The sequence below is a fragment of the Eucyclogobius newberryi genome, unplaced genomic scaffold (assembly GCF_026437365.1).
Source record: "Eucyclogobius newberryi isolate DKJ021-1_F unplaced genomic scaffold, fEucNew1.0.hap1 SCAF_3, whole genome shotgun sequence".
NCBI lineage: Eukaryota > Metazoa > Chordata > Actinopteri > Gobiiformes > Gobiidae > Eucyclogobius > Eucyclogobius newberryi.
In genome coordinates, this window is record NW_027315945.1 from 2,067,875 (window position 1) to 2,084,272 (window position 16,398).

At 50.0% G+C, this 16,398-nt stretch overlaps 1 protein-coding gene across 1 annotated transcript; it reads left to right on the forward strand.

Moving 5' to 3' along the window:
* Positions 1-387: 387 nt before the first annotated feature.
* On the forward strand, positions 388-15,942 carry LOC140373979 (uncharacterized). Its single transcript, XM_072460739.1, has 3 exons — positions 388-913; positions 15,023-15,171; positions 15,409-15,942. The coding sequence occupies exons 1-3, from the start codon at positions 388-390 to the stop codon at positions 15,940-15,942; spliced, it is 1,209 nt and encodes a 402-aa protein (XP_072316840.1).
* The last annotated feature ends 456 nt before the right edge of the window (positions 15,943-16,398 follow it).

The window sequence follows — 16,398 nt, forward strand, 5'->3', positions numbered from 1 at the left end:
TAGAGGTTCCAAAAGTGGAAGTTCCAAGTGTGGAGGTTCTAAGTGTGGAAGTTCCGAGTGTGGAGGTTCCAAATGTGGAGGTTCCGAGTGTGGAGGTTCCGAATGTGGAGGTTCCAAGTGTGGAGGTTCCAAGTGTGGAGGTTCCAAGTGTGGAGGTTCTAAGTGTGGAGGTTCTAAGTGTAGAGGTTCCAAGTGTAGAGGTTCCAAGTGTGGAGGTTCCAAGTGTGGAGGTTCCAAGTGTGGAGGTTCCAAGTGTGGAGGTTCCAAGTGTGGAGGTTCCAAGTGTAGAGGTTCCAAGTGTGAAGGTTCCAAGTGTGGAGGTCGGACTCTGAAGGATCCAACATTTTAGCATTGTGTTACAACAGAAAAGTCAAGAATCCAGCCGCCATGTGCAATTGGGTGCCACCGGAGGAGTGGTTCGAAGAAGGGCTCCTGGACAGAGGAAGAAGCGTGGTGTCCGCCATGAAACGTCAGAGAGGAGGAAGAAGCGTGCCCGCCATGAAACGTCAGAGAGGAGGAAGAAGCGTGTCCGCCATGAAACGTCAGAGAGGAGGAAGAAGCGTGGTGTCCGCCATGAAACGTCAGAGAGGAGGAAGAAGCGTGGTGTCCGCCATGAAACGTCAGAGAGGAGGAAGAAGCGTGCCCGGACACCTGCGAGAAGGCTTCGGCTGCGTCGTGTCCAACCGGTTCGACCCGCTATTGGACGATGAGACCGACCCATATGAGGCGCTGGAGGCGTCGGAAAACAAGGAGGCGGCCGCTGCTGGTCCGGCCGACACCGTTGATGAAGCCGCTGAGCAGCCGGAGAAGGAGTCTCAAAAACGGAAACGTAACATGTCCTCTAGCTTGTCCGAAGGGTCTAGAAGTGAGCAGCAGGATGAAGCTGTCGATGTCGGGGATGAGAGCAGAGCGTGTAAGGGGATCATAAAGCTTGCACAGGATAATGCGTCCTTTAAGGAGTGGAACCCAGTGGCATTGACAAGGAGCCTGCATGTAGCTGTGGGAGTGTCCTTAGGGACGGCTCGCTGCTGGTCGTGTGCAAGGACGCGGCTCAGCAAAGGAAGGCGATTGGAACTAAACGTCTGGGTGGAAAGGACATTCTTGTGTCTGATGCTGGAAGAAACACGGTCAGAGGAGTTATCGTAGGTGTCCCTACGGCGACGTCTGTGGATGAAGTAAAGGAGAATTTGACTGGAGCTATGGTGGTGGACGCTAGGCGGTTGAAGGTGACCCGGTTTGGGGTAAGATGTGACAGTCTGTCGGTAACTTGAAGGGAAATGCCTGCCTAGTGAGGTGTTCATTTGGTTCATGTGCTATGGCGTAAGGCCATATTTTCCACCGCCCCTGCGTTGCTTCAAGTGCCAGCGCTTTGGGCATAATGCAGCGGTCTGCAGAGGGAAGCAAAATGTGGTAAATGTGCAGGAGACCACGAGTATGGGAAGTGTGACGAAGGAGCAAAACTGAAGTGCTGTAACTGTGGGGAAGAACGTAGCTCTGCCTACGGGGGATGTAGGTTTAGCAAAAGAGCTGCTGAGGTGCAGAAAATTAAGGTCTCCATGCAGATGTAGTCAAGAAAGTTTCAAGTAACGAGGTTGAAGTGATTACAAAGAGAGGAGCCAGCGCTGCTCCCAGCCAGAGCAGAGTGAGGGAAGCCAGCGTGGCTCCCAAGAAGTGTGAAGGTTCCAAGTGTGGAGGTCCCAAGTGTGCGGGTTCCAGAATTAAAGAGAATACCCTGGTTGTGGATAGAGGATTTTGTACTCTTTATGGTGGATGTTATAAACTGTGCTGCTCAGACTCAAAGCAGAACTGAAAGGATCAGGATCATTGCTTAAGCTGCAGGAAGATTCCTTAGGACAAAAGAGCATGAATGGGCAGATATAGAAAACAGGCTAAAGGCGCTGAATGGGAGTCGGAGTGATGGAGGTTCTACTTTTGGGGATTCAGAGTGATCAGAGTGAAGAAATGGAGATGGGGGTGGTCTCCTGTCCTCGCCCAGTTGTTGTTGTTGTTGTTGTTGTTTTATGGCGGTGGGCATCCAATTGTTGCATTACCGCCAGACTTTATTCCTCAGACTTTTCGTAGTCCTCAGACTGTCGTAGTCCGTAAAAGTACTCCTTCCATTGCTTTGGTGTTACAAAGCCCATGAGGTCATGCTTTGTGACTAGAATAGTTGTTGTTGTTGTTGTTGTTGTTGTTTTATGGCGGTTGGCATCCAATTGTTGCATTACCGCCAGACTTTATTCCTCAGACTTTTCGGAGACCGACCGGCTTTATGCCAGGGAGACTCTTCTTCATCTTCCTCTCCTTCTTTGACGTTCGGTGCTTCCACCGTACAGCTTGGCAGGAATTTTGGAGCCACTGTGTTACTGGACGGCATCTCTATCACATACAGGGTAGTGTGGGTCCTTGCGGGTCTATGGGCAGGAACGCGTGGGAGGAAAGGGCCTTCGCCCGCATGAGGATTGGCCATACTGGACTCAATTGGTCACTGAGTAGGATAGGCAAACATCCGACCGGTCTGTGTGGTCACTGTCGGGTGCCAGAGACTGTCGAGCATGTGCTGATTTGCTGTGAGGCTTATGATAGGGAAAGGGCCGGGTTGGCCTTGTGGTTTCGGAATAATGGGCGGGAGTTCAATCTGCGGAACGTTCTGGCGATCCAGTCACAGGGTTTGTGTCAGGCTGTGGTTGCTTACTTATGTAGCACAGGGCTGGGTAAACGTTTATAGAGGTGGGGGGTGTTGGAGACTGAGCCGAGGATGAGGAGCAAGAGGATGTTCTAACGCGCTTGGACTTCATGGGCCTAGAAACGCCAAAGTGATGGAAGAAGGACTTCTAAAGGATAAAACGACAAAGACGTCCCATGACCTCATGGGCTTTGTAAAACAACAAAGACGTCCCATGATCTCATGGGCTTTGTACTTCCAAAGCACCGAACGTCAAAGAGGGCGAGGAAGGTGAAGAAGAGTCTCCCTGGAATAAAGCCGGTTGGTCTCTGACACAACAACTATTCTAGTCACAAAAACACATCATGACCTCATGGGCTTTGTAACGCCAAAGCGATGGGAGGAGTACTTTTACGGACTACGACAGAGTCTGAGGACTACGAAACGTCTGAGGAATAAAGTCTGGCGGTAATGCAACACTCGGATGCCAACCGCCATAAAACAACAACAACAACAACAACAACCGTACAGCTTTATTCTTTAGGCTTCATTCTATAGGCTTTAATATTTCCGCTGATGTCGCTGCTTGGTAGCCGTGCGTCTACGAGACTGAGCGAGGACAGGAGACCACCCCCACCCCCATCTCGTCACTCTGATCACTCTGACTCCCCAAAAGCAGACCCCCATCACTCCGACTCCCATTTAGCGCCTTTAGCCTGTTTTCTATATCTGCCCAATCAAGCTCCTTTGTTCCAAGGAATCTCCCTGCAGCTTTTGCAATGACCCTGATCCTTTCAGTTCTGCTTTGAGTCTGAGCAGCACAGTTTACAACATCCACCATAAAGAGTACAAAATCCTCTCTATCCACAACCAGGGTATTCTCATTAATTCCGGAACCTGCACACTTGGGACCTCCACTCTTGAAACCTTCACACTTCTTGGGAGCCACGCTGGCCTTTCTCATTTCGCCCTGGCCGGGAGCAGCGCTGGCTCCTCTCTCTGTATTTACTCTAAACTCGTTACTTGAAACTTTCTTGACTGCATCTGCATAGGATATACCTTGAGAGACCTTTATTTTATGCACCTCAGCAGCTCTTTTGCTAAACCTGCATCCCCCGTAGGCAGAGCTATGTTCTTCCCCACAGTTACAGCACTTCAGTTCTGCTCCTTCGTCACACTTCCCATACTCGTGATCTCCTGCACATTTACCACATCTTTGCTTCCCTCTGCAGACCGCTGCAATATGCCCAAAGCGCTGGCACTTAAAGCAACGCAGGGGCGGCGGAACATATGGCCTAACGTCATGGCACATGTACCCAATGAACACCTTACTAGGCAGGCACCTCCCTTCAAGTGTTACCATTACCGACAAGCTGTCACATCTTACCCCAGACCGGGTCACCTTCAACCGCCTAGCGTCCACCACCGTAGCTCCAGTCAAATTCTCCTTAACTTCATCCACAGACGTCGCCGTAGGGACACCTACGATAACTCCTCTGACCGTGTTTCTTTCAGCATCAGACACAAGAATGTCCTTTCCACCCAGACGTTTAGTTCCAATCGCCTTCCTTTGCTGAGCCGCGTCCTTGCACACGACCAGCAGCGAGCCATCTCTAAGGACACTCGCACTCTTGATCACTCCCACAGCTACAGTTAGGCTCTTTGACAATGCCACTGAATTCCACTCCTTAAAGGATGCACTATCCTGTGCAAGCTTTATGATCACCTTACAGTCTCTGCTCTCACCCCGGACATCAATAGCTTCAGCCTCATCCTGCTGCTCATTCCCAGAACCCTCGGACGAGCTAAGGGACTTTTTACGTTTCCGGGCACGTGCAGCCAGAAAAGGCTGCTCCTCCACGCCGTCCAGAACGTCTTCGACCACCGATCCACTCTCCTCCGCCATCCAGTCTAGTAGATGCACGGCTGCCAAGCAACGACATAAGTGGAAATATCAAAGCCTAAAGAATGAAGCCTAAAGAGTAAAGCTGTACGGCGGAAGCACCGAACATCAAAGAAGGAGAGGAAGATGGAGAGTCAGCCCTGGAATTAAGCCGGTCGGACTCTGAACCTAAAGGAAACAACAACAAAGACATCTCATGACCTCATGGGCTTTGTAACACCAAAGCAATGGAAGAAGAACTTTTAAGGACTACGACAATGAAAACAGGCTAGGGGCGCTAAATGGGAGTCGGAGTGATGGGGGTCTGCTTTTGGGGAGTCAGAGTGATCAGAGTGGCGGGATGGGGGTGGGGGTGGTCTCCTGTCCTCGTCCAGTCTCGTAGACGCACGGCTACCAAGCAGCGACATCAGTGGAAATATTAAAGCCTATAGAATGAAGCCTAAAGAATAAAGCTGTACGGTGGAAGCACCGAACGTCAAAGAAGGAGAGGAAGATGAAGAAGAGTCTCCCTGGAATAAAGCCGGTCGGTCTCTGAAACAACAACAACTATTCTAGTCACAAAGACATATCATGACCTCATGGGCTTTGTAACACCAAAGCAATGGAAGGAGTTCTTTTACGGACTACGAAAAGTCTGAGGAATAAAGTCTGGCGGTAATGCAACAATTGGATGCCAACCGCCATAAAACAACAACAACAACAACAACAACTGTGAGAGTCTGAGGACTACGAAAAGTCTGAGGAATAAAGTCTGGCGGTAATGCAACAATTGGATGCCAACCGCCATAAAACAACAACAACAACAACAACAACAATAAAGTCTGGCGGTAATGCAACTCTCGGTTCCAAGTGTGGAGGTTCCAGAATTAGTGAGAATACCCTAGTTGTGGAGAGAGAGGATGTTCTAAACTGAAAGGATCAGGATTGTTGCTAAAGCTGAAGATTCCTTGGAACAAAAGAGCTCGAGGCAGAAATAGAAAACAGGAGAAAGGCGCTAAACGGGAGTCTGAGTGACGGAGGTTCTACTTTTGGGGAACCAGAGTGATCAGAGTGAAGAACTGGAGGTGGGGGCTCCTGTCCCCGCCCAGTCTAATAGATAATAATAATAATAATAATAATAATAATACATTTTATTTATAATGCACTTTCCATTCCAATGGAACCTCAAAGTGCTAACAGAGGCTAAAAACAACAAGCAAGTTACAGTTAAAACAAGGTAAAACAATAAAGCATACACACACATAAAACATGAGAATGAAGGTGGAGCGGAGGGTTCTTGGGGCGGTGTGTGGCGTAAGGAGCTCACTGAGGGGCAGGGGCAGTTCCATGTGTGCACTGGTGGCTGAGGTGACAGAGTTTGTATTGAATTGAATTCTTTGTTGAATGGGCCAATGAAGGGATCTGAGGACTGGAGTGATGTGGTCATATTTGCACCTCCTCGTCAGGACCCGGGCAGCACTCGTCAGGACCCGGGCAGCACTCGTCAGGACCCGGGCAGCACTCGTCAGGACCCAGGGATCCCGACGAGGAGGGCATTGCAAGAGTCATGCTGTCAAGAAATCACACATAAACCAATGCTATTCCTTAACACACAGAGAACACAATTCAACTTAGAATATAGAACGACACAGAAACCGTGAGACATTTGTGCGGCTGGAAGGGAGAAACTGCTGGATCGCCAGGCTGTTGTAAGCAACCTGGCGACCCTCGAAGTCTCACGTCGTTTTTCTCTCGTGCAGGTCCTTTTATTTCACATTATGGATTTTAGGCATAATAGGCAGGTATTTTCCTTAGAGATAAGAGCGTGGGGAATCCCTCCCTGGCGACAATGGGGGTAACCATTCCTCACAGCTGCTTTTACAACACTTTCACACATGCCATTAAAAATACAGGCCGATTCTCCTCTTAGACCAGGGCCGGCCTTTTTTGCCCTCAGGCATCTGTCTGCACGTGTATCCTTAATACCTATGACGAGAAATAAATTAAATAGATTCAATAGCCTATATTTGACAGAAAAGTGATATTTTATTTGTTTAATTTTTGGGATTTTTTTTTTCCACACCAATGATGGCGGGCCGGCCTCCGCTACAGGCCTGGATTCAAATATGGCCCTCGGAGGAAAATAATTGCCCCTGTCTTAGACTAATGATGCAGATAATATGTATCACAAGTTTTTCAAACTTCCTATAAGTTATTTGTTCTTTTCTTCTGTATCTATCTCTGTATCTACCTGCGTTGCATCAATGGAATTTCCCCATGTGGGACAATAAAGGATTATCTTATCTTATCTTATCTTATATAATCATATATTTACATTTTGTTGTTGTTGTTGTTGTTGTTTTATGGCGGTTGGCATCCGAGTGTTGCATTACCGCCAGACTTTATTCCTCAGACTTTGTCGTAGTCCTCAGACTCTGTCGTAGTCCGTAAAAGTACTCCTTCCATTGCTTTGGTGTTACAAAGCCCATGAGGTCATGATATGTCTTTGTGACTAGAATAGTTGTTGTTGTTTCAGAGACCAACCGGCTTTATTCCAGGGAGACTCTTCTTCATCTTCCTCTCCCTCTTTGACGTTCGGTGCTTTGGAAGTACAAAGCCCATGAGGTCATGGGACGTCTTTGTTGTTTTACAAAGCCCATGAGGTCATGGGACGTCTTTGTCGTTTTATCCTTTAGAAGTCCTTCTTCCATCACTTTGGCGTTTCTAGGCCCATGAAGTCAAAGCGCGTTAGAACATCCTCTTGCTCCTCATCCTCGGCTCAGTCTCCACCTCATGGGCTTTGTAACACCAAAGCAATGGAAGGTGTACTTTTACGGACTACGACAGTCTGAGGACTACGAAAAGTCTGAGGAATAAAGTCTGGCGGTAATGCAACAATTGGATGCCAACCGCCATAAAACAACAACAACAACAACAACAACAACTACGAAACGTCTGAGGAATGAAGTCTGGCGGTAATGCAACACTCGGATGCCAACCGCCATAAAACAACAACAACAACAACAACAGCCACATAAGCAAGCAACCACAGCCCGACACAAACACTGTGACTGGATCGCTAGAACGCTCCGCAGACTGAACTCCCACCCATCACTCCGAAACCACAAGGCCAACCCGGCCCCCTCTCCACCACAAGCCCCACAGCAAATCAGCACATGCTCGACAGTCTCTGGCACCCGACAGCGACCACACAGACCGGCCGGATGTCTGCCCACCCTACCCAGCGACCAACCGAGTCCAGCATGGCCAATCCCCATGCGGGCGAAGGCCCCCTCCTCCCACGCGCCCCTGCCCACAGACCCGCAAGGACCCACACCACCCAGCATGTGATAGAGATGCCGTCCAGCAACAGTGTCTCCAAAACTCCCGCCAAAGGCCAACCACATGACCCCCGACAACAGGCTTGACCTCAGATCTGCCCAACTCAACCGCCACATCAATTGACGGCCGCCCAAGGGAACGCCCAGCCAGTGCATCAGCCATTTCGTTACCATCCACCCCCACATGCGCAGGGACCCAAATGAAGGAAACCCTCACATCCTTCCTGGACAGGGAGAGTATCAGACAGAAGATGCCATTCAACACATCCTGTCTGCAATCCGATTTCCCAGATTTAATGCTTTGCAATGCAGAAAGGCTGTCAGAGGCCACCACAATGCCGCAACACTGCAAAGCAGATTCCGCCCATTCCAATGCCAACCGTATCGCTATGAGTTCCGACGTGAAAACAGAAAGGCGATCTGTCAACCTCTTCTTGACCGCCAGCCCCAGGTCAGGCACAAAATAAGCGGCGCCAGTACGCCCACTCTCAGGATCCCTAGACCCGTCGGTATAAATAAACACATCACCTGAGTGCTTATCGATGAGCGCTTGAACGGCAAACTGCGGTGCCCTCTCAGCGACTCCTCTAAGCTTGCCATGCAAGCTAACATCAACAGGAGCCGGGACAAAACTTCCACGGAGCTATAGCAGACAAAGCCACCGACGGGCTCACACGCAGATCACCAACCCCCGCAAGCCGCGCCTTCGCATTTCCTACCTGGCTAAAAACCATACCGCCAGCCTCATTCTGCCCCCCATCAACCCTGAGAAAGTCCCTCACCGGGTGAGAGCTCGTATGACCTTGCACATTCACCCAGTAAGCCAACAGAAGTTCTAGCCTCCGGAGCCGTAACGGCAATTCCCCCAACTCAACCTGCAGCGCCGAGACAGGGGAGGTCCTAAAAGCCCTACAGCAGATGCGCAAGGCCTGGGCTTGCTCCACATCAAGCTTCTTTAAGTTAGTCTCAGCCGCAGACATGTAGGCTATACAGCCATAATCAATAGCCGCCCTCATGACGGCCCGATAAATACCCAGGAGCGACCTTCTGCTGGCCCCCCAGTCCTGGCCGGATAGACAACGAAGCAAGTTATTCACCCTTTTGCATTTACCACTGACCTCATCAATGTGCTGACGCCAACTAAGCCTCTCGTCAAAGGTGACCCCCAAGAACCTCACCTCCCTGACCTGTTCGAGCACCTGCCCATGCAGTCAAAGGGAGACGTCCCTATGCCCATTGAAGAAACAGATCACTTGAGGTTGTTGTTGTTGTTGTTTTATGGCGGTTGGCATCCAATTGTTGCATTACCGCCAGACTTTATTCCTCAGACTTTTTGCAGTCCTCGGACCGTCGCAGTCTGCAAAAGAACTCCTTCCATTGCCCCGGCGCCACAAAGCCCATGAGGTCATGACACGTCCCTGCGACCAGAACAGCTGCTGCTGTTTCAGAGACCGAACGGCTTTATTCCAGGGAGACTCTTCTTCATCTTCCTCTCCTTCTTTGACGTTCGGTGCCTCCACCGTACAGCTCCACCCTTTAGGCTTCATTCTATAGGCCCCAATATTTCCACTGATGTCGCTGCCTGGCAGCCGTGCGTCCACGAGACCGGACGAGGACAGGAGACCACCCCCATCTCGCCACTCCGATCACTCCGACTCCCCAAAAGCAGACCCCCATCAATCCGACTCCCATTTAGCGCCCCCAGCCCGCCCTCTATACCTGCCCAATCAAGCTCCCTTGCTCCAAGGAATCTCCCTGCAGCTTCAGCAATGATCCTGATCCTTTCAGTTCTGCCCTGAGTCCGAGCAGCACAGTTTACAACATCCACCACAAAGAGCACAAAATCCTCTCCATCCACAACCAGGGCATTCTCACCAATTCTGGAACCTGCACACTTGGGACCTCCACTCCCGAAACCTTCACACTTCTTGGGAGCCACGCTAAGGCAGTCTCCGGTCTGGAGAGACGGGAGATGGCGGAGGAGAGTGGATCGGTGGTCGAAGACGTTCTGGACGGTGTGGAGGAGCAGCCTTTTCTGGCTGCACGTGCCCGGAAACGTAAAAAGTCCCTTAGCTCGTCCGAGGGTTCTGGGAATGAGCAGCAGGATGAGGCTGAAGCTATTGATATCCGGAGTGAGAGCAGAGACTGTAAGGTGATCATAAAGCTTGCACAGGATAGTGCATCCTTTAAGGAGTGGAATTCAGTGGCATTGTCAAAGAGCCTAACTGTAGCTGTGGGAGTGATCAAGAGTGCGAGTGTCCTTAGAGATGGCTCGCTGCTGGTCGTGTGCAAGGACGCGGCTCAGCAACGGAAGGCGATTGGAACTAAACGTCTGGGTGGAAAGGACATTCTTGTGTCTGATGCTGAAAGAAATACGGTCAGAGGAGTTATCGTAGGTGTCCCTACGGCGACGTCTGTGGATGAAGTTAAGGAGAATTTGACTGGAGCTAAGGTGGTGGACGCTAGGCGGTTGAAGGTGACCCGGTCTGGGGTAAGATGTGACAGCTTGTCGGTAATGGTAACACTTGAAGGGAGGTGCCTGCCTAGTAAGGTGTTCATTGGGTTCATGTGCCATGACGTTAGGCCATATGTTCCACCGCCCCTGCGTTGCTTTAAGTGCCAGCGCTTTGGGCATATTGCAGCGGTCTGTAGAGGGAGGCAAAGATGTGGTAAATGTGCAGGAGATCACGAGTATGGGAAGTGTGACGTGGGAGCAAAACTGAAGTGCTGTAACTGTGGGGAAGAACATAGCTCTGCCTACGGGGGATGCAGGTTTAGCAAAAGAGCTGCTGAGGTGCAGAAAATAAAGGTCTCTCAAGGTGTATCCTATGCAGATGCAGTCAAGAAAGTTTCAAGTAACGAGTTTAGAGTAAATACAGAGAGAGGAGCCAGCACTGCTCCCAGCCAGGGCGAAATGAGAAAGGCCAACGTGGCTCCCAAGAAGTGTGAAGGTTTCAAGAGTGGAGGTCCCAAGTGTGCAGGTTCCAGAATTAATGAGAATACCCTGGTTGTGGATAGAGAGGATTTTGTACTCTTTATGGTGGATGTTGTAAACTGTGCTGCTCAGGCTCAAAGCAGAACTGAAAGGATCAGGATCATTGCTAAAGCTGCAGGGAGATTCCTTGGAACAAAGGAGCTTGATTGGGCAGATATAGAAAACAGGCTAAAGGCGCTAAATGGGAGTCGGAGTGATGGGGGTCTGCTTTTGGGGAGTCAGAGTGATCAGAGTGACGAGATGGGGGTGGGGGTGGTCTCCTGTCCTCGCCCAGTCTCGTAGACGCACGGCTACCACGCAGCGACATCAGTGGAAATATTAAAGCCTATAGAATGAAGCCTAAAGAATAAAGCTGTACGGTGGAGGCACCGAGCATCAAAGAGGGAGAGGAAGATGAAGAAGAGTCTCCCTGGCATAAAGCCGGTTGGTCTCTGAAACAAGTCTGGCGGAAAAGTCTGGCGGTAATGCAACGAAAAGCTGGTGTCAGATGCAACACTTGGATGCCAACCGCCATTATAGTACAAAACTGTGAGGAGACCTTGCTCAACACCCGGTCTGGAGAGACGGGAGATGGCGGAGGAGAGTGGATCGGGGATGGAAGACGTTCTGGACGGCGTGGAGGAGCAGCCTTTTCTGGCTGCACGTGCCCGGAAACGTAAAAAGTCCCTTAGCTCGTCCGAGGGTTCTGGGAATGAGCAGCAGGATGAGGCTGAAGCTATTGATATCCGGGGTGAGAGCAGAGACTGTAAGGTGATCATAAAGCTTGCACAGGATAGTGCATCCTTTAAGGAGTGGAATTCAGTGGCATTGTCAAAGAGCCTAACTGTAGCTGTGGGAGTGATCAAGAGTGCGAGTGTCCTTAGAGATGGCTCGCTGCTGGTCGTGTGCAAGGACGCGGCTCAGCAACGGAAGGCGATTGGAACTAAACGTCTGGGTGGAAAGGACATTCTTGTGTCTAATGCTGAAAGAAACACGGTCAGAGGAGTTATCGTAGGTGTCCCTACGGCGACGTCTGTGGATGAAGTTAAGGAGAATTTGACGGGAGTTACGGTGGTGGACGCTAGGCGTTTGAAGGTGACCCGGTTTGGGGTAAGATGTGACAGCTTGTCGGTAATGGTAACACTTGAAGGGAGGTGCCTGCCTAGTAAGGTGTTCATTGGGTACATGTGCTATAGCGTCAGGCCATATGTTCCGCCGCCCCTGCGTTGCTTTAAGTGCCAGCGCTTTGGGCATATTGCAGCGGTCTGTAGAGGGAGGCAAAGATGTGGTAAATGTGCAGGAGATCACGAGTATGGGAAGTGTGACGTGGGAGCAAAACTGAAGTGCTGTAACTGTGGGGAAGAACATAGCTCTGCCTACGGGGGATGCAGGTTTAGCAAAAGAGCTGCTGAGGTGCAGAAAATAAAGGTCTCTCAAGGTATATCCTATGCAGATGCAGTCAAGAAAGTTTCAAGTAACGAGTTTAGAGTAAATACAGAGAGAGGAGCCAGCGCTGCTCCCAGCCAGGGCGAAATGAGAAAGGCCAGCGTGACTCCCAAGAAGTGTGAAGGTTTCAAGAGTGGAGGTCTCAAGTGTGCAGGTTCCAGAATTAATGAGAATACCCTGGTTGTGGATAGAGAGGATTTTGTACTCTTTATGGTGGATGTTGTAAACTGTGCTGCTCAGACTCAAAGCAGAACTGAAAGGATCAGGATCATTGCTAAAGCTGCAGGGAGATTCCTTGGAACAAAGGAGCTTGATTGGGCAGATATAGAAAACAGGCTAAAGGCGCTAAATGGGAGTCGGAGTGATGGGGGTCTGCTTGTGGGGAGTCAGAGTGATCAGAGTGACGAGATGGGGGTGGGGGTGGTCTCCTGTCCTCGCCCAGTCTTGTAGACGCACGGCTACCAAGCGGCGACATCAGTGGACATATTAAAGCCTATAGAATGAAGCCTGAAGAATAAAGCTGTACGGTGGAAGCACCGAACGTCAAAGAAGGAGAGGAAGATGAAGAAGAGTCTCCCTGGAATAAAGCCGGTTGGTCTCTGAAACAACAACAACTATTCTAGTCACAAAGACATATCATGACCTCATGGGCTTTGTAACGCCAAAGCAATGGAAGGAGTTCTTTTACGGACTACGACAGAGTCTGAGGACTGATGGGGGGCAGAGTGAGGCTGGCGGTATGATTTTCAGCCAGGTAGGAAATGCGAAGGCGCGGCTTGCGGGGGTTGGTGATCTGCGTGTGAGCCCGTCGGTGGCTTTGTCTGCTATAGCTCCGTGGAAGTTTGTCCCGGCTCCTGTTGATGTTAGCTTGCATGGCAAGCTTAGAGGAGTCGCTGGGAGGGCACCGCAGTTTGCCGTTCAAGCGCTCATCGATAAGCACTCAGGTGATGTGTTTATTTATACCGACGGGTCTAGGGATCCTGAGAGTGGGCGTACTGGCGCCGCTTATTTTGTGCCTGACCTGGGGCTAGCGGTCAAGAAGAGGTTGACAGATCGCCTTTCTGTTTTCACGTCGGAACTTATAGCGATACGGTTGGCGTTGGAATGGGCGGAATCTGCTTTGCAGTGTTGCGGCATTGTGGTGGCCTCTGACAGCCTTTCTGCATTGCAAAGCATTAAATCTGGGAAATCGGATTGCAGACAGGATGTGTTGAATGGCATCTTCTGTCTGATGCTCTCCCTGTCCAGGAAGGATGTGAGGGTTTCCTTCATTTGGGTCCCTGCGCATGTGGGGGTGGATGGTAACGAAATGGCTGATGCACTGGCTAAACGTTCCCTTCGGCGGCCATCAATTGATGTGGCGGTTGAGTTAAGCAAATCTGAAATCAAGCCTGTTATCAAGAGTCATGTGGTCGGCCTTTGGCAGGAATTTTGGAGCCACTGTGTTACTGGACGGCATCTCTATCACATACAGGGTAGTGTGGGTCCTTGCGGGTCTATGGGCAGGAACGCGTGGGAGGAAAGGGCCTTCGCCCGCATGAGGATTGGCCATACTGGACTCAATTGGTCACTAAGTAGGATAGGCAAACATCCGACCGGTCTGTGTGGTCACTGTCGGGTGCCAGAGACTGTCGAGCATGTGCTGATTTGCTGTGAGGCTTATGATAGGGAAAGGGCCGGGTTGGCCTTGTGGTTTCGGAATAATGGGCGGGAGTTCAATCTGCGGAACGTTCTGGCGATCCAGTCACAGGGTTTGTGTCAGGCTGTGGTTGCTTACTTATGTAGCACAGGGCTGGGTAAACGTTTATAGAGGTGGGGGGTGTTGGAGACTGAGCCGAGGATGAGGAGCAAGAGGATGTTCTAACGCGCTTGGACTTCATGGGCCTAGAAACGCCAAAGTGATGGAAGAAGGACTTCTAAAGGATAAAACGACAAAGACGTCCCATGACCTCATGGGCTTTGTAAAACAACAAAGACGTCCCATGATCTCATGGGCTTTGTACTTCCAAAGCACCGAACGTCAAAGAGGGCGAGGAAGGTGAAGAAGAGTCTCCCTGGAATAAAGCCGGTTGGTCTCTGACACAACAACTATTCTAGTCACAAAAACACATCATGACCTCATGGGCTTTGTAACGCCAAAGCGATGGGAGGAGTACTTTTACGGACTACGACAGAGTCTGAGGACTACGAAACGTCTGAGGAATAAAGTCTGGCGGTAATGCAACACTCGGATGCCAACCGCCATAAAACAACAACAACAACAACAACAACTACGAAAAGTCTGAGGAATAAAGTCTGGCGGTAATGCAACAATTGGATGCCAACCGCCATAAAACAACAACAACAACAACAACAACACTTGGATACAACCGCCATAAAACTTGAGCACGTCGCTTCCTCTAAAAGAGTGTGATTACGACAGGGGCAAATGGCCTGTGGTCCTGCCAGAAGAATGACAGGACCTGGACAGACCCTGTATTTTCAACTGAACTCACAAACAGTAGCAAGTAAGTGATGCTTCTACTTTTCACTTTGGTCCATTTTATTCTGCAGTATGTGAGTCTGTGCTATTTCTATGACATTTGACCACGTGACTGAATTTGTATGAAACATGTACAATACTCGACATCTTTGATACATAATACCTAATCTAATGAAAGAAAAGAGTCATTCGTAAAGAGTTGTGTTTGTGAGCTCTAACCTCTTCTGTTCAGCATTACTCTCCCTGATGCTCATGATGGTTTTTGATTCGACCATAACGGTGGCAGCGAGCAGGACTCAGCCGTGTGGGAACTCGCTCCAGCAGGCGCTGAAACTTGCAAGATTGGTTCAAAAGGAATCTGTGGACATAATCGAAACATATGTGAGTGATTCTGCTGTGATTGTGCAGTGACTTTACATCACCATGTGTAGAAGTAGAGGACCCAGTCTAGCACTGGTGCTGTAGGTTGAATCTGAAACTGTCTAGAAATATTGTATGTGTTATAAGCTATGCCACTGAAATGTATTTAGTTATTATAATTGCATAAAATAGACTAGCCTAGGATTTGTTTCCTTGTGTGAGTGGTTTCTCACCAAACTGTTGCTTGTTGTGTTGTAGAAAGCCGCTCAGGGTGACCTGTCGGACCTGTCAGAGCTCATATGTAAAGTGACTCTTAACGGGCTTCCAGATCCAAACATCTCTGGTTTAGAGCCTTCTAAGCAGATCAGCAGCATCCACACTGGCTTTCAGGCGTTCAGTCCACATTTCAGAAGAGTTCATGAGCAGCAGACAGAGCTCGCAGACAGCCTGCTGCTGCTGCAGCTACACGCCATCAGGGGGCGCAGCCAATACCTGGAGGTTCAAATGAACAATGTGTATCAGGACCTGTTTCCAAACTCACCTCCTCTGGAGCCAGACTCCAGCGGTGGAGCTACGTCACTGCCTCCACCTCAGAATGTCTTCCAGCAGAAGGTGTACGGCTGTGTGCTGCTCCAGACATACAGAGAGTTCCTGTCAAATGTCTGCAAATATTTAAGGAGCCTGAAAAATCAAATGTGTGGAATTAATATACAACACGGCGACAAAAGTGGAGTTGGAGATGTTAATGGGTTCAGGAGCTGGACCACACCTCAACCTCTACTCCACCAGTAAACACGCCCCACTCTCTAACCACACCTCTAATTACCCAGAAGCCTATTCACAGCATCTCTTGTCATCTCTGCTCTCTCGACCCCGCCCTCCCACCTCATGTCTCTATCATCTTCACCTTAACACATGACACTGATTACCCAAGACAGAGTCTCTACCAGCCAACTCTCATTGCGCGATCGTCCCTACATCGCCGCTACATCGCCGCTACATCGTCGCTACATCGTCGCTACATCGTCCCTACATCGCCGCTACATCGTCGCTACATCGTCCCTACATCGCCGCTACATCGTCGCTACATCGTCCCTACATCGCCGCTACATCGTCGCTACATCGTCGCTACATCGTCGCTACATCGTCGCTACATCGTCGCTACATCGTCGCTACATCGTCGCTACATCGTCGCTACATCGTCGCTACATCGTCGATACATCGCCCCTACATCGCCGCTACATCGCC